At 42.4% G+C, this 25,206-nt stretch overlaps 1 protein-coding gene across 18 annotated transcripts in view; it reads right to left on the bottom strand.

The window, feature by feature from the left end:
- The window catches only part of Synrg (synergin gamma), a 72,376-nt gene that overhangs the window by 42,329 nt on the left and 4,841 nt on the right, over nt 1-25,206 (bottom strand). For 5 of the 18 annotated variants that reach the window (XM_075991285.1, XM_075991283.1, XM_075991279.1 and 2 more), the window contains exons 2-11: nt 24,881-24,921; nt 19,506-19,627; nt 15,645-15,775; nt 13,433-13,538; nt 12,592-12,703; nt 9,323-9,625; nt 7,823-8,056; nt 6,856-6,933; nt 4,901-5,097; nt 3,743-3,991 (exon numbers count right to left, since the gene is read on the bottom strand). In XM_075991285.1, the coding sequence (XP_075847400.1) occupies nt 3,743-3,991; nt 4,901-5,097; nt 6,856-6,933; nt 7,823-8,056; nt 9,323-9,625; nt 12,592-12,703; nt 13,433-13,538; nt 15,645-15,775; nt 19,506-19,627; nt 24,881-24,921 (1,573 nt within the window). The other 13 variants (XM_075991289.1, XM_075991287.1, XM_075991286.1 and 10 more) reach the window with 6 other exon arrangements.

Raw genomic sequence — 25,206 nt, forward strand, 5'->3', positions numbered from 1 at the left:
TCCTTTAACCAGGTCTTATGGAGGCGTTTTCTCAATTGAGGTTCCCTCTTTCAGATAACTCTAGCTTGTGTCAGGTTGATGTAAACCTAGACAGCACAATTGACTCCTTGCTACCTTGACACACAAACACATCACTACCAAGCCACAGCCTTTTCTTTCTTGTTTTGCCTCAAGATCACACATTACCACCAACAGTACAATATAAACAATCCAAAATTTAAAAGTCCCAGAGTCTTTAAAAATTCAGTCTCTTTAAGACAGCCAAGTCTTTTTTTTTTTAAAAAAATCCAAAGCCTGTCTACTGTGTAATGTGGGATTCCTCTCTGTATGCTGTGAATACATTGGTTAATAAAGAAGCTGTTTTCAGCCTGTAATAGGGTAGAGCAGAGCTGGGTGGGGGGCGGTAAGAAACTAAACTGAATGCTGGGAGAAGGAAGGCAGAGTTTAGGGGAAGCCATGGAGTTGCCACCAGAGACAGATATGCTGAAACTTTGCCAGTAAGCCACTGCCACGTGGCAATACACAGGTTAATGGAGATGGGTTAAATTAATATGCAAGAGTTAGCCAATAAGAAGCTAGAGCTAATAGGTCAAGCAGTGATTTAATTAATACAGTTTCTGTTTGGTTATTTTGGGAGTTTGTGCATCCAGAAAATGAATAAGCGGCCTCCTTACTACAACTGTGGACTCCTGTAAAATCAAATATAAATGAAATACTTTCTCACTTAAAGAGAGAAGAACTAGGGCATAGTTACAATCTGAACCAAGCAAAGCCAAACGTCAACAGTGTAAATAACTCAATGTCCAAATATCTGGGATTTAAGGGGCTCCACCCCCTGCAGCACACACAGCTTGTCTTCTCGGCTCAGGCTGGCTCCACTCCACTGCCACTGGCATCCCCAAAACTGCTGAGGCACTTTGTTGCAACTGGGCTGCACTTTCACCAGTCAGCCTCTCCAGGGCTCTCGTGTCAGGGACTCCAGCCCTATCACATAGTGCCAAGCCTCAGCTGCTCTCCATGACCCCCTTACACCTTCAAAACCAGATCAGCTGCAAGCACAAGGTACAACCTTGGCCATATCTGTATCCCAGCTTCTGTGTGCTGACTCCCTGGAAACACTTCCCAGAGAACTTCACCTCAATGATGCTTCTTCAATCACAGCTGATTCTTTAGCTCCAGCTGAAGACTCTTCACAACAAAAGGCCCAGCAGAGTCTTCACTTTCCTCAGAAACCTACAAGCCAGGCCTCCATCATCTACACTGCTCTCAACAACACTCCCATCTTCCGAGCTCCTACACAAGAGCTCACTGAGCTCTCAACCCTCAATTGCTTTTCTAGCCCAAAGTCCCAAAGACCTTCCACAGTCCTCCCCAAAACAACATGGTCAGATCAGTCACAGCAATACTCTCCTACCCTGGTACCAGCTTGTCTACTGCTGTAATGAAACACCGTGACCAAAATAACCTGGAGAGGAGAGGATTTATTCGGCTTACACTTCCACATCACTGTTCATCATTGAAGGGAGTCAGGACAAGAACTCCAACAGGGCCAGGCAGTGATGGTGCACACTGTTAATCCCAGCACTCGGGAGGCAGAGGCAGGCAGATCTCTGTGAGTTTGAGGCCAGCCTGGCTTACAAAGGGAGTTCCAGGACAGCCAGGACTGTTACACAGAGAAACCCTGTCTTGAAAAAAAAAAAAAACCCACCTTCAAAGAGGGCAGGAACCTGAAAGCAGGAGCTGATGCAGAGACAATGGAATGGGTGCTGCTTACTGGTTTGCTCATTATGGTTTGCTCAGTCTGCTGTCTTATAGAACCCAGGATCACCAGGCCAGGGATGGCACCACCCACAATGGGCTGAGCCCTCCCTCATCAACCACTAATTATGAAAATGACCTGTAGCTAGATCTTACAGAAGCATTTTCCCAATTAGGACATTTCAGATTAATCTAGTTTATGTCACATTGACATAAGACTAGCCAGCACAGAAAGGAACATGAGATTGTCAAAACAAATAACTCTTCTCTAAGCAGCAATCTCAAAGACTATCATTTAATTGCTCAATTTAGTTACAACTGCCTAATTTCATAATGGGGTGCATGTGTGTGTGCACATGCACTGTGCTGGAGGCGAACGTGGGATCTTGTGTGCATGAGGCAAGCGCTCTACCACTGAGATATAGCTCCAGGCAAGAACATAATTGAGATATAACAACGAAAGTGCTTAAGGCAAGAATTCTATTTCGTATTTTAAGGTCTTCTCTAGCACAAATGTAAAGAGACTGGCCTAAATAGCTAACCTCTAAATATTTTTAAAGTACTTGGATTACATTTGTCGAGTTGCCGACAGAAATGTTTGTGAACAGACACACATGAGTCCCTCATGACAGTAATATACATGCATAAAGCAAACACTGGCTCCTAGGCTAACACCAGAGCAGCAGCAGACTGTTCATGGCCCATTTGCCTTATGGAATAAGCTCACACTACACTGTTCGGTACTTTAAAAATGTAATTACACAACAGGCTCATCCTTCTATGCCATAAATGCACATCTATTTTGTTAATTTTAATGATTGTCATCGACTGTATGGAGAAATGGAAATCCACTGAACATTTTCTTCATGATGAGCAGTACATTCTATTCTAACAAGCAGTGTTACTGCTGACATTCTGTCCATCTCTGCTAACATCAGTTACCATCTCTGAAGACATGGGCATGTTTTCAAACAATTGTGCCAACAGACCTACCTGCAGGGTGCAGGGTTAGACACTCTTTCCTCCATGTTCACTGACCATTGACATTAAATATTTTCACATTAAAAACAAGCTGGAGTCATCAGAGAGGAAGGGCCTCAGTTGAGGAAATGCCTCCATGAGATCCAGCCATAAGGCATTTTCTCAATTAGTAATCAGTGGGAGAGAGCCCAATCCATGATGGGTGATGCCCTCCCTGGGTTGTCGGTCCTGGGTTCTATAAGAAAATAGGCTGAGCAAGCCAGTAAGCAGCACCCCTCCATGGCCTCTGCATCAGTTCCTGCCTCCAAGGTCATGCCCTATTTGAGTTCCTGTCCTGGCTTCTTTCAATAAGGAACAGCAATATGGAAATGTAAGCCATATAAACCCTTTTTTTTTCCCCCAACTTGCTTTTGGTCATGGTGTTTCATCATAGCAATAGAAACCCTAACTAAGACACCATGCAGTTCTGGCTGGCCTGGAACTCTCTATGTAAACTAGGATGACCTCAGACACATAGATAGATCTACTGCCTCTGCCTCCTGAGAGCTGAAATCAAAGGCATACAACTACCATGTCTGGCCTTAAATCTCCCTCTTTCTCTCTGTATGTGTGTGTACACGCACACACATGCATGTGCATGAATGTACAGAAGGTCAGAGGTTGGTATCACATCTTTCTTAACTGCTTTCCATTGTAGCAAATATCTTAATTCTCAACAAATAAATATTTTGTGTATTTAAAAATAATTAAAAACAAACAAAAATAAACAAATTTTGTATTATCTTAATACTTAAAAATGATTTTATTTCTTGCAGAGCTGGGGTCAAATTTAGATTCCTGAGCATCCTAGGTGAGAGGTCATTGATGAACCACACCTCTGTTGCACACTGCTTAATTTTCACATCATGTGCCCACTATAGCCCAGCAACTGAGCCTCTGGAAGGAAAGCTGCCTACAGGTACTTCTAGAAATGATCTGGCAGACACATAGCTTCTCCACTTACCTGGTTTGAGGGGTAGGCTGGCATGAAGCCACTGGAAGCTGGTGCTGCAGCTCCACCCACTGGTCCAACAAGGTTAATGCCCATGATGGGCTGTCCAAGGCTGAGGGGCATGGAGCCTGCAGGGACAGAGGGCATCGCAGTCGGCTGGCTCACTGGGGCAGGCAGAGCCATAGGAAAGCCGCTTAAGGTAGGAATGGGAGCTGCTGGGAACTGGTTCAAAGCATCAGGGCTCATGGCAGGAACACCCCTCTACAGGGAACAGCAGGAAATGAAAACATTTTAGTTGACTGCAGATCATACTCATGGTCTGTGCACGAGACCTACACATGCTCTCCTGTTGCTTCACTCTGATCCTCAAGTACATGAACCTGACACCAGGAGAAGAGTGAAAGGGGCCGTGCAGCAGGACCTACTACTGCCCGAGACTTTCTTCTTGTTGTTGTTTGTTTTGTTTTTCGAGACAGGCTCTCTGTAGCTTCGGGGGCTGTCCTGGAACTCACTTGATAGACCAGGCTGGCCTCGAATTCACTGAGATTCGCCTGCCTCTGCCTCCCGAGTGCTGGGATGAAAGGCGTGCGCCACCACTGCCCGGCCTGACTTGTACTTCTAAAAATGCAGTTATACGCAGCCATCCTTTCACACAGCAAACATAAATGTGGACCTGTTTATTTCACCCAAACTTTCCTCACTTAAAAATCCGCTGCTAGCTGGTGGTGGTGGTGTACGCCTTTCATCCCAGCACTTGACCCTGTCTTGAAAAACAAAAACAAACACACAAACAAAAAATCCAATGCTAATACTTAGACATGGCCAGCACACATCAACTGTGACATATTCTGTCTGGTAAGCTTGGCCATTATGCTAAAATCAAGTAACTTAAACTAATTCCAAAATAAAACAGAAGTTGTTACCAGGCTAAGTATACTTTAAGAAATTCTAAACAAGGGCAGAAACTGACGTCATCAATTACTTTCAAACAAAAGGATAACTTGCTAAGATGTGCATTATATGGACAGTACATTTTTGAAACATCTTATCACAAATGATCTACATTTTAATGGACAAAGAGATCTACCTACAAGGTGGTAGTGAAAAGGGGGCTCACGCTCTTTCAACTTGTAGTAACACACTTGTTCTAACGTAGGACGCGAAGTCTACCTGTGTTACTGCTACCATGGCGAGAACAGTATAAAGCTCTTCCTTAGTAAGTTTGCCGGGTGTAGTCCGATTGGCTAAGGCCCATATCTGCCCGAGTGTTTCCCTGGGAAGTCCAGATGACATCAGAATGGGATAAAGTTTAGCAGTATCTATTCCAGTTGGAGTCATTGTCGTTTCTAAAATTTTCTTATAAGCATCTGTTAAGAGAAAGAGCAGATGACAAATGCAAACGCATTGCAGGAAAATGACTTGTTGCTGCCATCGTAGGTACAAAAGAATGACCTTAAGTTAACTGCTTTAATTTAGCTGGGATCTGGCTCAGTGGGGAAAGGCACCTGCTGCCAAGGCTAATGACCTGAGTTCAATCCTTGGGACCCGTAAGGTGGAAGGAGAGGACTGACCCCCTCAAGTTGTCCTCTGACCTCCACAGACTTGACTAGGAAAGGGGATGCATGCTTGTGTATGAAGAATGAGGGAGAAGATAAACTATCAGAAATGGACAGAACTAAAATCTAAGATCTAGTTTCTGTAGATTTGAAGAGAGGAAAGGGGAGAGATTCAAAATGGGTAGATAGAGTCTCCCATGGTTTGAGAGGTCATCTAGCCTTTGATTTGTGGTTGTATGATTACAATAAAAAGAAGACATTACTAATTCTTCTGTAGAGATCTTACATCGAGGTTGATTTACTCAAGGGTAGAACAACTTTTGTCTGTACCAACCTTGAGCACTGATGAGCTACTGGACATTACCTCCAGCTTGCAAGGCGCCGAGCAGCAAACCAAGCAGCTGTGACTTGCTAACCTTGGCACCTGCTGCTGGAAGGACCGTTGTTTCTGTGCCTATTGATCGCTATACCATCGTCTGCTACCCACCAAGGACTACCACACAATCCATCTTATCATTTCCTCAGCTCAGCACTGATACTACACATAAAAAAGAAACCACTTTCCAATGTAGAAAATGATGATACTCAATCTTGCATTTCATATAGTTTTATAGGACAATCAGAAAGAGTATTTAAAATACTCAATCCTTATGAATTGAGAAAGTATTAAACATATTAGTGTGATTTTTTAAAAAAGACATTTTTCAACTTTTATGTGTATGGGTGTTTTGCCTACACGTAGATCTGTGCACTACATGTGTACCTTGTGACCACAAAAGCCATAAGAGGGTGTCTGATGCTCTGGAACTGGAATGTAGTTGTGAATCATTATGTGGGTGCTGGGATTTGAACCCAAGTCTTCTGGAAGAGCAGCTATACTCTTAACCACTAAGCCATCTCTTCAGCCCCAATACTGTGATTCATGATAGGTTATTAATAATCTTTGAAATAAATATCTGATAATATCATCATTTAAAACACAGTAACTCTAATTGCTTGGCCTTTGCCTCAAGAGCCATCTTGCTACTCTCAATAAAGTAGTCTTTTTAAAAAAATATGCATACACAACAGAGATACATATAATTTTTTTAATATTTATTATGTATACAATATTCTCTATGCATGTATGCCTGAAAGCCAGAAGAGGGCACCAGATCTCATTACAGATGGTTGTGAGCCACCATGTGGTTGCTGGGAATTGAACTCAGGACCTTTGGAAGAGCAGGCAATGCTTTTAACCTCTGAGCCATCTCTCCAGCCCCCTAGTCTTTTTTTTTTTTTTTTTGAAGACAAGGTCTCACTGTGTAGCCCTGGCTGTCCTGGAACTCATAGACAGCTACCTGCCTCTGCCTAAGCGCTGAGAGTAAAGGCATGCATCACCATGCCCTGCCTATAAAACAGTCTTAAACATGAGGTTTTATTTAGTTTTTTATCCTCCTGCAGAAAAAAAACTGTAACAATTCCTTCTGCATATTTTATAACCATGACAGTAAATATTTAGAAACACTTCTATAATATTTAAAGTAAAATATCCAGAGGGGAATGCTGGGTAGGGAAGCTTTACTTTACCTGGAACCAGACTCTCATTGTAAATCCAAGGAGGCATCCTGGGCTGGGCAGGATCCTGAGAGGGAAACACACCCACACCTAGAAGGAAAGGATGGTTAATGCACATATGCTCTGGAGAAGAGAAAGGCCACTCCTTTTTACAAAGAGGAGCGCTGGTTGGAGTCACTAGAAAAAAGTCACCAATATAATAAAAGTGCTTGGTTTCCAACAACTGGTAATAGTGTCTATGTATTAAAATATAAAGAGAGAGTACAGGCACCAAATCAATAATCTGAGTCACAGGAGGCATGCACCATTTAATGTGTTTGATGGGTTAAGGGAAAAACACAATAGACAGTGGCTTAAAATTCCATGTGTAAAATATCCTCCTGGGGTCTGTCTCCAGGGCTGCCCACATTCCGATTCATCTCCACAGTTAAAATCTGGATTTAGCTTTTGTGTTTTGGGAACAGGATCCAGGGCCATGTAGGTGCTGAGTGAGCATCCGACTGCAGCCCGAAGACCTGCTTGTCGTTCTCCCATGCTGTGGGCTCAAACCCAGGGCCTTGAGTGTGCAAATCTGGATCTTTCCGGCAGCTGCACATACAGTTTAGTTCAAAGAGAAAATTTGCATTCTCATTGGTGACTTTTCCAGTTACAGCTAAACTTTCTGTTTTTTGATGGAAAACCAGAAAGTGCAAGAGGAATCAAAGGGAGCTGTTGTAGAACGAGAGGGAATTTAGACCAGGAGGCTCTGATTATGAACAGGGTTATCAAAACCATTTGAAAAGAAGTAATTCAGTGCACTCAAAGAATTCAGAGCAAAATCTTAGGGGTTAATTGGAGAAAAGATTGCATAAATATTTCGTAAGCAAAATTTGAATTAGCACAATCAAGCAGTATCCATTTTAAGATTAACGCTGAAAGTGTTAGCAGTGGAGCAGCAGTTGGTTAAACAAAATTTGTGCAGAACGTAGCAGGAGCTCACCACTCTCTCCACTGGACAGGTTTTGGTCTGAAGTCTTTTCTGCCTCTGCAGTGGTGGGACCACTTACACATCCATCTACAGCACCCCCATTACGGGCCATTAAACCGGGACCGCTCTTACTGGAACCTGGGACTACGGCTTTGTGCCCAACTTCAGGAGTGTTTAATTTAATTTGTTCCTGCCCAGATGTACTTATATCACAAGATACTAGGAGCTTCTCTTCCAAGGAAGGGCCTAAACAAACAGCATGAAGGGTTACTTGTATATTACTTTCATATTCCAATCTTCTCATCATCCCTCCCACCCTCAGGGAAGAACTCCCACAGAGATGAAATTTCATAATAATTCAATTGTTACCCATTAATGTAGGGTTTGAGAGGCTTCAGATGTTTTGGGAGACTTAAAATAATTACCCTACTCTGGTTCTCAGGGATTGCATGCCAGAGTAGGTAGCATCACGAATTGGGAATGTGCACTGGGCAAGTCTGTGTCTGATGACTAGTGGGAGGCCCCTGTCTGGCCTGTTTCCACATCTGTCAAATGACAATCTTATAGATTAAGCCCAGGTCTCCCAAGACCTTTCCCAGCACACTCTGTCTCGACATAGACTGTGCCTACCCCATAATTTCACAAATGAAAAAAATGGAAATAAAGAAATGTGTAAAGACTTGTCCAAGGACAAAACATGTCACTGTAGCAGGCTGGCCTCAAGCCTGAGCAGGTCCTGCAGCCTCTATCTGCCAGGTGCTGGGATTACAGACATGGGTCACCATGTCCATATTAGATGGAGTCTATTTCTCATTCCCCCCCCCCCCCTCTGAAACAAGATCTCATATAGCCCAGACCGCTTTGAACTATATAGCAAATGACCTTGAACTCCTGATTTTTCTGCCTCTATATCTCACGGAATGGATTACAGATGTGTATATCATAGCTGGCTAGAGAGATCACACTTGAGAAGAATTACTTTACATTTATTGCTTTGTGTGTGTATGTTGGTACGTGTATGAAAGTGAGCAGACACCTCTGGGAGTCCCTTCTCTCCTTCCAGAGTGTGAGCTCTGGGGATAAATGCAGGTCATCAGACTTGGTAGCAAGTACTTTACCTAATGAGCCATCTCATTGGTACTGAACAATTACGTTTTAACCAAGTTCTCCCTAGGGCATTATTATAACATGATATCAGTGATTTTTTCCCCCAAACAAAAGCATAATTTTAGGAGGTCAGTTTGCTGTTAACGTTTTGTGCTGGTTTCACCTGTTTCTAACACAGCAGCAAAAGGTTTCAAATGAAACCTTCATTTTCTGGCAAATGAAGATGTAAAAACTTAATCTAGCCTTGCATTGGTGGCTGTTGATCATTCTCATAACATATATATATATATATATATATATATATATATGCATTTCTTTGCCAACAGCACTGTATAATTCTACATATGTAAGAGAAATAAATCATCCTAGAATATCTTAACACTCTGATAATAACACTGGAGTTACCTGCTTTCTGCATACTGGGTGAAGCTGAAGCAGTAGAGAAACAAGGGATTTGCCCAGGGCCACCATGTAAGGCAAAAGACACTGGAACCTGACCTGGAGGGAGAGGCTGTGCTCCAGCCTTCTGTGTGTGCACCTGGCCGAGTGGGGTGGTGGGAAGGAAAGACTGAAAGGGCCGGGCCATGGGAGAGGGCCCACAAGCAGACACCTCAACAGGCCCCTGCATAAAGTCACTGAATTCGTCTTCGTCAAGAAAGGCAGGTGATGGGGAGACAGTTTTGGTAGAATGAGATGATGTGGGATAATCTGCAAAATGGAAAATGGCAATGAAACATACAGGAATGAAACCCAAAGAGAAAGAAATCCAGATGTAACACAACCCTCAGAACATACTGAAATGGGAATAGTGGAAGGGAGTAAGAAACACAGTCAAATGGAACCACAGTGCTCATGGAACACGTTGATGTCTATTTTGTTCTAAAAATAAGTTCTGGAGCTATTTTATACTTGGCGAAAAAACAGACAAAATTAACTCATATTTTCTTCTTTCATTTTATTGGGTAATACTAAATATGTATCAAAGTGATAATTACTTCTGAAATCCAAGAGGTCTGTCTGATAATATTTCTTTTGTATGTCTATTTGTTTGTTTTATGAGACAGAGTCTCTCAACTAAGTCCTGGCTGTCCTGGAACTCGCTCTGTAGACCAGGCTGGCCTCAAATTCAGAGATCTGCCTGCTTCTGCTTCCCAAGTGCTGGGTTTAAAGGCATACAACACTATATTTGGCCTAGACAATCTTACTAAACAAACAAACAAATATATAAATATGAACAATATCTGAACAACACAATTGATTACTTAACATGTCTCCCTTGCTGCTAACTGCTGCCCACAGATCTGTGCTGACAAGGGAACTTGGTGTGAACACAATGTCAGACCTAACAATGGCCACTGCTCTCTAGTTTTTCTTTTCTTTTTTTTTTGATTTTTCGAGACAGGGTTTCTCCGTAGTTTTTGGTTCCTGTCCTGGAACTAGCTCTTTTTTTTTTTTTTTTTTTTTGGTTTTTTTCGAGACAGGGTTTCTCTGTGGCTTTGGAGCCTGTCCTGGAACTAGCTCTTGTAGACCAGGCTTGCCTCGAACTCACAGAGATCCGCCTGCCTCTGCCTCCCAAGTGCTGGGATTAAAGGCGTGCGCCACCACCGCCTGGTATCTAGTTTTTCTAAGTTTGGTGCCAGGTACAGTTTTAGTCTTAACTTTTAATGTTTGTATGTCGACAGGCTCAGTTATATAGCTTGAGTTGGCCTAGAACTTGCTATGTATGCACTCTAGGCTAACCTCAAACTCACAACTCCCTTATGGTAGCCTCTGGGTGTTAAGATTTTAGGGATGTACCACCACACTGCCTGGATCACTGTTGAAATAGGAGGGGTGGGCTACGTTCCTGCCGCCCGGCTGCCCACATGGCTGGCTTATGCCCCGAAATAATTACACGGAAATTGTATTCTTTTAAACACTGCTTGGCCCATTAGTTCCAGCCTCTTATTGGCTAGCTCTTACATATTGATCTAGCCCATTTCTAATAATCTGTGTAGCCCACGAGGTGGCTTACCAGGGAAGATCTTAACCTGCGTCTGTCTGGAGTGGGAGAACCATGGCGACTCCCCCACTCGGCTTCTTTCTTTCAGCATTCTGTTCTGTTTACTCCACCTACCTAATTTTCTGTTTTATTAAAGGGCCAAGGCAGTCTCTTTTCTCTTTATTTAACCAATGAAATTAACACAAGCCAGAAGACTCTCCCCCATCAGGTCACTTCATCACTAGCTTGTATGGCTGACAATTTTCAGTTTTAGATATACTTCTCCTTATCTCAAAATGGTTGATAGTATCTATTGTCCTCTCAATTTTAGTGTATACTTTAATTTGGACTTGATTTTGGTAATAGGAATCAAGGCACATAATCTAATCAGTAAAATTAATAGGACAGAGTCAAAGCTGAGTCAGAAAATCAAGAATTCATAACAGGCTGAAGAGATGGCTCAGTGTTTAAAAGCACTTATCACTCTTCCAGAGGACCCGAGTGCAGTTCCTGGCACCCATATCAGTTCCACAACAGCCTATAACTCCAGGTCAGGGGATCTGAGGGCCTTGGTGGGTACCAACACACACACACATAAATAAAAATAAATACTTAAAAAAAGAATTGGTAACAGCATCAATATTGTTTTCTCCTGATATTAACTTATAAGAGATACTAAATACAAGGATTTAAAATAAAATTTATTGATATAATATTTTCTAGCAAAATATAGTTAGTACCTTTTGATTTAAAGAATGATTTATGAAAATGGTTTATTAATGGTATATTATTGAAAGGAGCTGATAACAAAATGTCAAAATATTTAATTTCAAAGAGACAAGAAAACATTTTGTGGACAATTTCAACTGCTAAGTGTTCAAAATGATAACAAAAATCTCTTTACCCTGCTTCTTTCTCTAAAAGGCAATTTAATTTGATTACCTCAAGATTAAAAAAACTACAAGCCGGGCAGTGGTGGCACACGCCTTTAATCCCAGCATTCGGGAGGCAGAGGCAGGCGGATCTCTGTGAGTTTGAGACCAGCCTGGTCTACAAGAGCTAGTACCAGGACAGGCTCCAAAGCTACAGAGAAACCCTGTCTCGAAACCCCCCCCCCCCAAAAAAAAAACTACAAAGAAGTTTACTGAAGAAAATGAACTTCCCTGAGGGATAGTGTAGCCATGACTATTTTTAATGGGTGTTTTGAGAATTTCTAAATCTTGTCACATAAACAATGAAATTTGACCTAGCTCACAAGAGAACACATTTCATAATAATGAAGATAGATTGGTAAATTCACTACATTTCTTTGAGTCCACAGACTTTCTTTTTTCTTTCTTTCTTTTTTTGGTCAGGATCTCTCCCAGCAGACCAGGCTGGCCTCAGATTCAGAGATCCTCCTACTTCTACCTCACGAATGCTGGGATTAAAGGTGTGCACCATCATGCTGGTACAAAAGACGTCAGCATATTTGCTGTACAAATTTCCTGGGAAGTTATTAAAGTGATGTCTAAGCAGAGGACTAAGGATTTGAACCTCCAGCTTAGCTGTTAACTGGGTCAGATCCCTTACATTTTAAAATGTTCAAATCTGAATTTAGCTTGAAGGCACACAGAGGCCAATGGAACATGGGGAGATGATCAACCAACTTCCAAGGAAAGAATATTTTCGTGTTTCTTACAATGAAAACTACCTGGTTTCTTGGGGTGTGATACTGGAGTGGGGTGCATCTTAGCATCTCTGGAAAATCCATCTAAGTTCCCTTTTATGGCTTCCAAAGCGTGGTCTCTGTTCTTCTCTCCGCTCTGCAAGACAGGAAGCCTGTGTTTAGTTCTTCCCTCATCTCCCACCATCTTCCCCTCCCAAACTAACACACACAGACCTATTTCTGATGTCCTTTTTGCCTTGTTTGTTTTTGAGACGAGGTTTTAGAGTTCACTGTGTAGCCCAGACTGGCTTCAAACTCATGGTCATCCTCCTGCTTTTGACTCTCAAGTACAAGGATACAGGAATGGCTTTAGTTCCAAGATTCTTACTACATACTTCTGATAATTTTTCATGTCAGAAAGACACCAACAAGTATATAAAATAAAGGCATAAAAAGACATTCTACAGAATATAAAAACTTTAAAAGGTTCATTCTCAAATACTATGGAACAGGGCTATAATATACTAAATGTTCTATGAGAAACCTGACAAATACATTTCCTACTCTCCCATCTATGATCAATGCTTCCCAAGAAAAAGAGACATTGTCATGGTGACTGAAAAGAGAGAGAGAGAGAGAGAGAGAGAGAGAGAGAGAGAGAGAGAGAGAGAAGGAGTTGAGAAGACAGTGGCTAATACCTGTTTTCCCCAACAGAAGCATATCGATCTGTATAGAAAAAGAAAGCCCTTCCCTTTAGGACTTAGGTAAACCATGATACAAAGAAAACCCACTGCAGCCTCAGCTTGGGCTGCTGCCTGAGTGAGAGGAGGCATGCACAGGGCACACGTGTGTGCTGGAGGGTGTGGGGGGGGGGTGCACACATCACCTTGGGTTTCACGCTACTCAAAAGTCTGAGTTTCTGTTTTTGCTCTTCAAACTGACGTCTTTTCCTTTCTTCCTCTAAGAGTTTTTGTTGCTGTTCAAATCGTTTTCTAAAGAAAAAACAATCACATCAACATTCAGTCAAGTAGTAATGGCTACATTCAGATTTTATTATCAGCTTCAGCAATACCAACTTGCATTTCTAGAATTATAATCATCACTCTTGATTATATGTAATTCTCTTATGACAAGCTGTTTCTCCTGTATACTAGCTCTAAAATATTTTAAATAAATCTACAGAATTATTCACTTAATTTACATGTATGTTTTTATTTCTTACCTAATTTGCAAGGCAAAGAAAGTATTCTTTTTGTTTTTTCCGGTGGTGGGTACTGAGTATGAAAATTAGGATCTATGCTTGCCAGACATCATGCTACAATTGAGATAGCTTCGAGTGTAAAGAGAGAAATCCCCCTCTAGGTGGAAACATGCCCTGTCTCCTCCCTTAAGGATTAACCCAACCTGGCAAGGCAAAGGACTTGGCTAGGAAACCACCCCAGGATGACAGGTTCACCTTAGGAAAGAACTCCTCAGTTGGTTATCCAAAACCAAATGGTCAGCCCTGAAATTATATTCATATAAGTAAAATTATATGGGCTAAGTAGGTTGTACTTGAGAGGCCACAAATTTGAGAGAGAGAGAGAGAGAGAGAGAGAGAGAGAGAGAGAGAGAGAGAGAGAGAGCGAGCAAGGGGAGGGATATATGGAAGGAGTTCAAGGGAGAAAAGAGAAGGGGGTAGTGTAATTATATTTGATTTTAAAATATTTTTCAAATTATCAATTTAAAAAGATAACATATACCTTTCCTTTCTAGAACCCCCTCCCACTGGGGCAGTTCCTGTGAGGGGTCTACCTTTCTGAAACCTGACTCCAAAAAGTGTAATTATTTCTTTTTCTTCTTTCTGTTCTTTTTTTTCTTCTGGATATTGGCCAGAGGCTAAGTGTGCTCTTAAACTTCTAATGCTTTGGGCTTCCTTACTCTGCCTATTCCTAAGGCCCCTTTGCCCTGCCATGTGGCTGCTGTCACCATGTGGCTGACCTCCCCATCTTACCTTTTCCACCCTCCCCCTTCAGGCACCTGGGAGAGTTACCGCTTGCTGCGCTGGAGTTTTTCCTTTCAAACTCTAATAAACTGTCCATTAGCTTCTGTCTAAATCTGTTTCTTTGTCCTCAAAATTCCCTTTGTGTTCATTCTCAAATTGCATCATCAATGAGACAAAGAGCCCCAAGAGGGGACCCCGACTCCCAAGGTACCATACGATGGCTCTGTTGGGACTCCACAGATCTTCAGTATTTATTTCTTTCCTGCTTTTAATTTTTTTAATTGGCAGAGAACATGAACCCTTCTTCACCCCTAGACTTTCAGCAGTAGAGGAAACAATCTTGGTGCACTGAGCAGTAGCGAATACCAGGGAGACAGATAAACATAAAAGCACACTTTGTTCTGCATATAAGAAAATGAAACGCAGGCTGAAGGTAGCTCTGTGGTACATCACTTGCCTAGCAGCTAATGCTGTACCATCAAACAGCAGCAGCAACAACAACCAATTGTGGAAGTTGGGTGTAGAAGCAAAAACCTATAATCACAGCGTTTGGGAGGCCTGGGTACCAAGACTGCAAATCAAGACTACCCTGGGCCTTTTTCATTACTCTGATTCCAGAAATCAAAATAACAAAAAAGACAAAAACCAATCAAACAAACATGGAATTTCATGGGGAAAGAAGGCAGAATCTCCAGGAACAAGAGCCATGCTCTTAGGAGCAAGGACCTGCCAGACAACCAAGTTTGTTGGTAACTTTGTAACCTGTGCTGAAAACCACTTCATTTCAGATCCCTCTTTATTCTGTGCTTTTGTTTTGTTTTGTCTGAGATAGACTCTTGCTTTATTGGCCTCCAGTCTTAAACTCGCACTTCTCCTACCCAGCCTCCCAAAAGGCAGGCTTACAGGTAAGTGCCAGACCACGTAGTTGGCTCTAAACTTCTTACAAGAGTATTTAAAGGGTCGGGTCTCAAAATCAAACAACAAACAAACTCGTTTTTCAAGTGTGCTAAAGACAATGTATCTCTTTCAGCTTCAAACTACAGAGCATTTGGATAATCTACAGAACAGCTGCAGCTGGGTAACCCAGTTCTCCCTGGATCCTGGGAGTCCTTACTGTTGCTCTTCAGCAAACTGCTTCTGCATGTCTGGGGTGTACTGTGGACCTGGAGGACGCATGCCCAGGAATGGTGGCTGCCCCAGGAAAGGCATGCCTGTTGCTGGCATTGGTCCCATCGGTATTCCTGCCTAGAAGAAACAGGCAACAGATTAAATGATATATGAGTTTTCTTTTTAATTATTAAAAATCTTGCAAAATTATTGTACAATATTTTTACCAGTAAGATATACGATATATTCTAGTGGAAGATTAAAAAAAAAACATAAGCTGAATATTTCTGCTAGTGTCAGAGGACACCACTGGTCTAAACTCCTTCAGGCTTCATGGTAGCACAGGGTTACACGCCACTGTGCTCAATAGGCCACATGCTTTGAGGAAAGGTGTCATAACATATGTATGTATCTTTGTTTTCCCAGCGTCAGTGAAGACCCTGCCATATGGCAGTCATTTCACATGTAAAATTGAACTTGATTCCCAGTATTTATAAGACAATAAAAATTTGGAGGTAGAGAGATGGCTCAGAAGTTAAGACCACTTGTTGCTCTTACAGAGGACTGGGGTTTGATTCCCAACAACCACATGGTATCTCGAACCACCTGTAACTCCAGTTCTAGGGGATGGAGGGACTCTTCACTGTGGCTGGCTCCAGGCACACACATGGTACATATATATAAGGGCAAGCAAACATTCATACACACAAAATAAATAAAACCTAACAAAAGATAACTATTTTGATATTCATATCAAGTTGTAATAACCTAAACTTTTACAAAAAATAACATAGATCTAATCAATAGTAAATGGTATACCAATACAATAATATAAACTTAGCTCAAGCATGCAGAAATAAGAATCCCTCAGCACAACACCTCCTCACAAACTCTAACATTAAACATAGAGTAACAATAACAGCAATTTTCCCTGAGTAGAAGTTTCTCCTGATAGCTCCCATCTGAACCATGGATGCTCTTGAAGCCCACTGGAGACCACCACTTCTACTATCTTGGAAGTGGGGAGGACTTGTTCCTTTAAAACATTTCCTCTTCTCTAAAAACACCTGAACACAGTTTCTTGGTTTTGGTAACATACTCGCCATTCACCACTGCACCTGTCCACATGGTCTACCAACCCTAACTTCCTCTGGTCTGTTTCTTTATTGAGCCTGGGGTCTAGCTTTGTTGTTCAGGTGAAACTCAGGATGCTAAACCCCAGGCTCCCTCCTCTCCCCCTTCCTCCTCTTTCCCCCTCCCCTTCCACAGGCCAGCATTTAATTTGTAGGTAAAGTCAACAGTTCCACGGATGACTCGCTCAGTGCTGTGCCTTCCAAGTCTCTGGTCTTTGACTTCCTCACCTCAGCACGGCAACCATACCCAGGCTCCCAGTCCTCCTTCCCACTCTACTGTCCCATCATTAGCCCACCAGCAAAAGTCAGCGGCCCTCCCTAAACTGTTTTATTTTAAGCATGGCTTCCCCCTCCCACCCTTTCAGCTCATCTACACCAGTCACTTTATTCTTAGTACCACCCAATTCTATTAATCTCATCACTCCTACTACCCACCACCTTCCCCAAGGCCTCTCTCCTCTCACTTCTCTTCCTGTTCGCTAGGATTCCAAAGATCAACATTAAGCTGGCCTTACAGTATTCTCAATTCTCTTGTCAATTTCTTCCTTATTTTATTTTATTATCCCCAACCTGTGTGTGTGTGCGTGCGTGCGTGCATCCATGCATGTACCACGATGTTTATGGGAGGTTGGAGGCTAACTTTGTGGAGTTAGTTCTCTCTTTTCATCTTTATATGAACTCTAAGGGTCAAACTCAGGTCATCAGGCTTCAGCAGCAAGCACCTTTATCTACTGAGCCATTTTGGTGACCCTTAATTATCAATTTCCTGATCTGTTCTTCTTTTTTTTCTACGATGTGACTAGATGTGAGATTTCTACTTACGTATTCTTACTGTCGGTGTCTGTGCCCCTGCCCATAGTCCCACAGCAGTTCCTTTACTAGAGACATGACTGCATGTGGCTAGGCCTTACAAGGCACTGGAGCTTCTGTAGTTCCCTCACTTGCTCTGAAGAAGGTCATGTGAATTTAGAGGCCCATCTAGAGCAGAGGCTAACAGATGGCACCAATGCCAGCTTGTGATGGGACCCTTGGAGGTAGATGCCTTAACTTCACCAGCATCCTGCCCTCACCAAAGACTCCAAACCAGAACCACCCAGCTGACACCACACTGAATGCTGAGCTGTTGTCTACTGCTACTGCAGACACTAAGTCTTAGAGCAACCTGTGCACATCAGTAGACACTGAATATAATCCATATGTGTATTCAGTAAGCTTTCTAGTGCTATTCATCAGCATCGTCAGCAACTCAGAAGCTGTCACAGCTCTTACTTCTCATTTATTCTACTTTCCTTTCTTTCTAGGACTCCAGCTAAATGTGTCTTAGGCCTTCTCTTGGATCATCAAACTCTCACACATCTCTTTCTCCATTTTGCACATGTGCATTCTTATACCTGTGTGGGCTTGCATGGGAATGCCTCAGGTGGATGCCCAGAACACTCCTCAATTGCTCTTCTGCCTATTTACTGAGGCATGGTCTCTCATTCAAACCCAGTGCTCACTGATACATCTAGTTTGCTGCTTGCTCTGGGGATCCTCTGCCAACACTGTCTACGCCTAGATTTTTATGCAGGGCACCATGCCCACCAGACATTTAAATGAGCCTCCTTCTTGCCATCAAGCACTTTCCTCACTAAGCCAGCTCCCCGGCTCCTCTCACACGTCCTCTTCTTATTTTGTCTTCATTCTAACGAGCTTCTTCTGACCTCTCCGGCTCACTGGTTCTTTTTTTTTTTTTTCTTCTTAGTTTTTGGTTTTTTGAGAAAGGGTTTCTCTGTATAATAACCCTGGTTGTCCTGGAACTCACTTTGTAGACCATGCTGGCCTTGAACTACCTGAGATCCACTTGCCTCTGCCTCTTGAGTGCTGGGATTAAAGGCCTGTGCCACCCCCATGCAGCCAGCTCACTGATTCTTTCTTCAGTCATTTCTAATCTTCTGTAAAACCACCCATAGAATTCTTCTTTTGGTTAGTATATTTTTCAGTTCTGAAATTGCTTAAATCTACGGTGTCACTTTTTATAATTCTGAGTTCCCTACCAAGATTTTTCCACTTCAGCTTTTATTTCTTAAATCATAAAAATATAGTTCCAGAAAGAAAGAACACATAGCTCCATTGTCTATTCTACTAATTCCAATAACTAATATTTATTCTGAGTGATTACCATGGTAGTTTGAATGAAAATGGCCCCCTGCTGTCTGCTTCCCACCACACTGGCCATGGACTCCCCCTCTGAAGCTGTAAGCCCCTAACTAATTCTTTCTTTTATAAATTGCCTTCATCATGGTGTTTTATCACAGCAATAGAAAAGTAACTGAGACAGTCACCTGCATGTGTGAGTCTTTGAGTTTGAACTGCACTGTGGCATACACCCACGATTTCACCTACTTGGGAGGCTAAGGCAAAGTGGATCCCCTGAACCCAAATATAATAAAACTCTATAATGCTGGGCAGTGGTGGTGCACAACTTTAATTCTAGCACTTGGGAGGCAGAGGCAGGTGGATCTCTGTGAGTTTGAGGCCAGCCTGGTCTACAGAGTCATAGGACAGTCAGGGCTACATAGAGACCCTGTCTTGAAAACTAGGTAGATAGATAGATAGATAGATAGATAGATAGATAGATAGATAGATAGACAAAACTCCATTAAAATGTAAACATTTATAAACATAACCAAGCTCTTGACAAGCAGATGCCCAACAACAAACAAGAACTTTATACACAACCAAGAAGCAAGTACCTGCATTGCAATGGGTCCTTGGGACATTTGAGAGCTGTAATTCATTCCCATCATGCCTTGCATATTGGGCTGCATGACAGAGACCATAGGAAATCCTTGCTGCTGCATTGGCATCAGGCCTGCTGTAAAATACCAAGGTTTTATTAAGGTCATGACCTATGGTTTATTTCCTTGAAACCACATCACCCAGAGACTTGCTAATTGAAAAGCTGCACAGTACAATGGAAATATACAAGATCCTGATGAGACAGGCCTAACTAAGAATTCCATCATCTATTTAGCTATGTGATCTTGGGCAAGCTATAGAATTTCATCTGTTAAGTCAGTAGCTCTCAACCTGCAGGTCATGACCCCTTTGGGGAGACTGGAACTACCCTTTTACAGGGGTTACCTAAGACCAACAGAAAACACAAATATTTACATTATGAGTCATAACAGTAACAAAATTACAGTTATGAAGTAACAACGAAAATAATTTTATGGTTCGGTCACCACAACATGGGGAACTGTATTAGAGGGTCTGTCTTAAGTGAAAGTAATAAATACTAGTTCTGCAGAACTTGAATGTGGATATGAAATGAGTGACTTGGCCTAAATATGGTACTCAGTCTTCACCACGAGCCCCAGTGATTCCTGCCCTCTGGTATTCATAAGCTTGTATCATTTCTTCCCATGTTGAGCTCATATTACTTAATAGAATTCTGTAGTGATGACAACATGTAACTAACTGCTCAGCCTCGTTCCTTTGGGACAGATCTGGTATGACTGAAGGGCTAGCCTGATCCTCCAGCCTCCATCTCCAAAGGCTGTAATCACAGGTGTGCCCCTGCACCTTGGCTCCAAGGCTAGTCCCTAGCTTCCTTCTTGCTCTCTGGGGAGCCACTGCTGCACTATAGGAACACTCAAGCTGTCCTTTGGGGAGTCCATGTGGAGAGCTGGCCCCTCCAGAGAGGCAGCATGAGTCTGCCACCTTGGAAGCAGATCTTTCCAGGTCCTCAAACTTTCAGATGACTGCAGTTCTGCCTGACGGATGTACTGCAGCTCACAGGATGCTCTCAGCCACCCAGCAAAGCCGCTGAGATTCCTGACTCATAGGCATGTTGCAAAATAACAAAATGGTGATTTTGCCAAGTTTTGGGGTCATCAGTTATATAACAGTGGAAAATAACCCTGAAGACCATGAGCTCTGGAAGTCAAATGAGTGGGCTACATACTACCCACTTGAGTACCTTGAGTGCTCACTCCGCTCTGTCTGAATGTCTCTATGTCTGTCTCTGGGACTCTCTCTCTAGAACTCACTGTATAGCCAGACTGGCTTCTAAATCTTCTTGAGTGCTGGCACTGCAGCACTCCTGGTTTTTCTTAACTTTGTTCTGCAACTTCACTTCTCAACTGCAAAACCATTTAGTGTTTATCACGTCAAAGAAATGCTATTCTTCTTCCCTTTCCTTACATGAACATTTACTCAAAACAGCATATGGGAAGCATATGTGACATAGGAAAGTACTATGTACACTAGCATCTCCTAGGCTTCCCCAGTGAAACATTCCCAAGAGCAGAGAGGAACAAATGTACAGTCTTTGGGGTTTAGTAATCAGCAAATGTCTACCATACACAAGGAGCAGTTCCACATGCCTTGAGCATGACAGTGAATACGAACACAGATTGAGCACAAACTACACTCCAACTTTGATTTTACTGTACCCTGCAATCTCATTGACTCTAGCAGGCATGTCCAACCTGTGCGCTGCATGCAGCTGATCTGAGGATAGTCATAATTGCAGCCCAATACAAAATCACTAGCTTACTTAACACCACAGGAACCATGTAAACACGTGATTGTGTGGCTCTTAAATGCAGACAATGCAAATGCCGAGAAGCTTTGCTTTCTGCGTTGTTTTGAGACAGTCTCCCTGGATAGACAGGCTGAGGCTGGGATTAAGGGTATGTGCCATCATGCCTCACCCACTTTTTTCTTCTTTCTTTAAAAACAAACAACAACAACGAAAAACTAATATTTAACTTAAAGAAGGACAGAACTGTCAAGGTGGACACTACCTGTAGTCCAGCACTGGGTAGGTTAGGGCAGGAGGATTGCACATTCAGAGGCCAAAATACATAGTCAGATGCTATTTCAAAAAATAAACGTATACTAAGCAGCAAAGGAAAAGAACAGTGCACCGTATCTGTCTTGTTTGTTTCGCGTTCTATATTTCTTACTGCCTAGTGTCAGAAGCACGTCCGCACTTGCAGGGTGACAGCTAGCAGAGTTACACTGCTCATTTAGTTTCTCCTGATTCTCGAGGGTCTATGGGAGGCATCATCCTAAGAACACAGCAATGAATAAAACCAGAGCTTCCTGCTATGGAGATCATGCTGTAATTGGAGACAACAGATAATAAAAACAAAAACAAAGCCCTATAAGTCAGGTGATAGTAAGAGATGGGGCAAGAAAGAAAGCATAGTAATGGGAGACAATTTCAAGAAAATGCAATGGTTGTTCTTCTGTGCCACGTACCCAAAGACCCGAAGGAAGGGCGGGAGCTGAGCATCATAGCCAACTGAAAAAGGGAATCTCAAAGGACACTGAAGGCAACGGCCGAGCAGTGTCCTGGGTAACCTCAATGCAGTCACAGCTTTCCCTCTTATCTTCAGGGCCTAATGATCATTTCAGTTTTGAATGGCTGATTTGGGTATTGGAAGGATAAAAGTAAACAAAGTGAAAATTAAGTTTTCTCTCCTTGTCTCTTGATCAAGCACACAAGGCGTTGTGGGCAATACTGCTGTTTTTCCTTGTATAATTTTTAGAAATCATCTTTGCTTCAAATCTTCAAATGATCAAAAGTACACTCTAAAATACCTTTAAAACCCCTCATGCCAAACTAGGTGGTACATGACTGACCTCAGCCTGTGGGAAACGGAGGCAGGAGGATCAGGAGTTCAAGGTTATCCTCAACTACACAAAGAGTTCCAGTCCAGCCTGGGCCACGTGAAATGCTGTCTCCAAAGAAAACAAGAGCTGGTGAGGTGGCTCAGTGGGTAAAGATGCTTGCCCAAACCTGACAGTCTAAGTTCAATTCCAGGAACCTTCACGGTAGAGGGAGAGAACCGACTCCCACAAGCTATCCTCCAGCCTCACCCTGCACTCACTGTGGCTCTCACACATACATACACTATACGAGGTTTTGTTGTTGTTGTTTTTTTTAATCACTAAAACAACAACAAAACACCCCTCTAAAACAATTCCAGATGTCAGGGACTGGAGGGGATGGCTCAGCAATTAAGAGCACTTGCTGCTCTTGACAGAGGACCTGGGTTCTATTCCCAGCACCCCGCTTGGTGGCACACGACCACCGGAATCTGACAATTCTGAGCTTCATGGGCTCCAACACACAAGTGATACACTCATATACACTTGTGTGTGTTTTTAAAGACATATAAATGTCTTTTAAAAAATCCCAGTTCTAGAATTAAGAACTATCAGGCAATCCTTGGGATCTTTTTCTTGTTCAGTTTCTTTTGCTCAGTGTGTGGATTTTTACCTCAAAGAGTAAAAAAAATGCAAAGCAATGAACCACACAGTAAACACAACTTTGTCGGACAAAATACCTTAAGCCATTTGATGTAAATCTAGGACACCCAAGTAGAGAAACACATACTCATACACACAATGAAAAGAATACAACTGACCCTTGGAAAATTGGCCTGCAACTCCACCTCTTCCACTGATGGAAACGTGAGCTAATTCCCACTGCTCTGAGCTCCCTTTATCTTTTATCTCCTGGTGACCTAGGAGTTTCTGTTTCCCCAAGGAGTGTACTATAGCCAGCCAGCACTGTGAGAGGGGCCACTTTTCAAAGGTGGTGGTGGCACACGCCTTTAAACCCAGCATTTGGGAGGCAGAGGCAGGTGGATCTCTGTGAGTTCGAGACCAGCCTGGTCTACAAGAGCTAGTTCCAGGACAGGCTCCAAAACCACAGAGAAACCCTGTCTCGAAAAACCACAAAAAAAAAAAAAAAAAAAAAGTAGCTGGAGGCTGAAGGGAGTAGAGGGGAAGATAGTGGAGCTACTGAACGGAGCAGAAAAAAAAAAACAAGACAAGTGTAGGCAAACTCTTCCCTCAATTTTTGTCTATAGCAGAATGGTTCAATATTTTATCCCTAACTCCAGTTGCGTTCAAGGTATGGCCAGAACTGATGCCGGTGATGCCGGCAGGTTCCAGTTCTACAGCCAAGAGATGGGTGCACTGAACAGAGACATTTCCAGGGATAAAACGGAGACTCAAATCTTTTTATTCTTTATTGAGATAGCATCTTGCTATACAGTCCAGGTTGACTCAAACTCACAACCCTGCCTCAGTTTCGCAAATGTTAGAATTAAAGGCATATGCCCCCATATCTGTCTGAGACATAAATACTTTCTTTTCTTGAGACAGTCTCACTATGTAGCCCTAGCTGGCCTTGAACTCAGTTTGTGACTAGCCTCAAATTTAAGAGATTGGCTTACCTCTTCTTCCCAAATCCTGGGATTAAAGCTGTATATTACACTAGTTTGAGACTTAAAGACTTTTAAATTAGAATATCAGATCTCTTTCATGTGCATCATTATAATAAGACCACTACATATTGAAAAAGCATGCATGAGATATTAAAGAGGTTTGTTTATTCATTCAACAAACATCACATGGAATCTACCATAACACTCAGGCAGGGTGCTGGAGACACTGGGGAGCGAGATAACAGCTCCTGTCCTCTGGCACAAAGAAGGCAGAGACCAAATAGGAAGAGGAGAGAAGGACAGCTTGTCTCAGTGCCATCACTTGTTCTTTCTGTCCTTGCCCTGAAAAGTTTCCCTTCTTCGCCGAGGTTAAATAGCAACCTTCTGATAAAATGGGTTAGTAAGTTTGGGAAACATTAAGAGTGATTCCTTCACTCCCCAAATTAAACTTTTTTCTTTTGTTTTTTTCTTTTTTGTTTTTATTTTTCAAGATGGAGTTTCTTTGTGTAACAGCCCTAGCTGTCTTGGAACTAGCTCTTGTAGACCAGGTTGGCCTCAAACTCACAGAGATCCATCTGCCTCTGCCTCCCGAGTGCTGAGATTAAAGGCGTGTGTCACCACTTCCCGGCCAAACTTTTTTAAAAGAAATTTTAAGAGAAGGTATCATACAAAGTTAGGACTATAGGATAATTTTACCTCATTGGGCAGCAATTTAACTTATCTTCTACTTAGCCATTTAATTTCTAAGTTCAGAAACAGTGAAAAACAGCTTAGGTTTGGGGCTGAGGATGTGGTTTAGGAGCAGAGTGCTTGCTTAGAATGTGCGAGACCCTGGGTTCCATTCCAGGACTGACAGAGAAATGTTAGCTCTCACATACCTTGAGGGGGTCTCATTCCACCTGCAACAGGAAACATGAAGCTGAAACGAGAATACAAAAATACATCAGTATCTTCATCTGTTTTAGATTTCAAACAAAACCTGATTCTCACCTGAAGGAAAGAACCAGACAGAGCCTGGGATCAGGTCAGTAGCACAATGCTGACTTACTATTTAAATTTTTTACATGTATGTTTTGCCTGCATGTTTGTCTTTGCATTGCATGCATGCCTGGTGCTCACAGAGGCCATAGAGGGTGTTGGATCCCCTAGAACTGGAGTTTCAAAAAGTTGTGAGCTGTCACATGGGTGCTGGGACCTAAATCCA

The sequence above is a fragment of the Microtus pennsylvanicus genome, chromosome 11 (genome assembly GCF_037038515.1).
Source record: "Microtus pennsylvanicus isolate mMicPen1 chromosome 11, mMicPen1.hap1, whole genome shotgun sequence".
In the NCBI taxonomy this organism is placed as follows: domain Eukaryota; kingdom Metazoa; phylum Chordata; class Mammalia; order Rodentia; family Cricetidae; genus Microtus; species Microtus pennsylvanicus.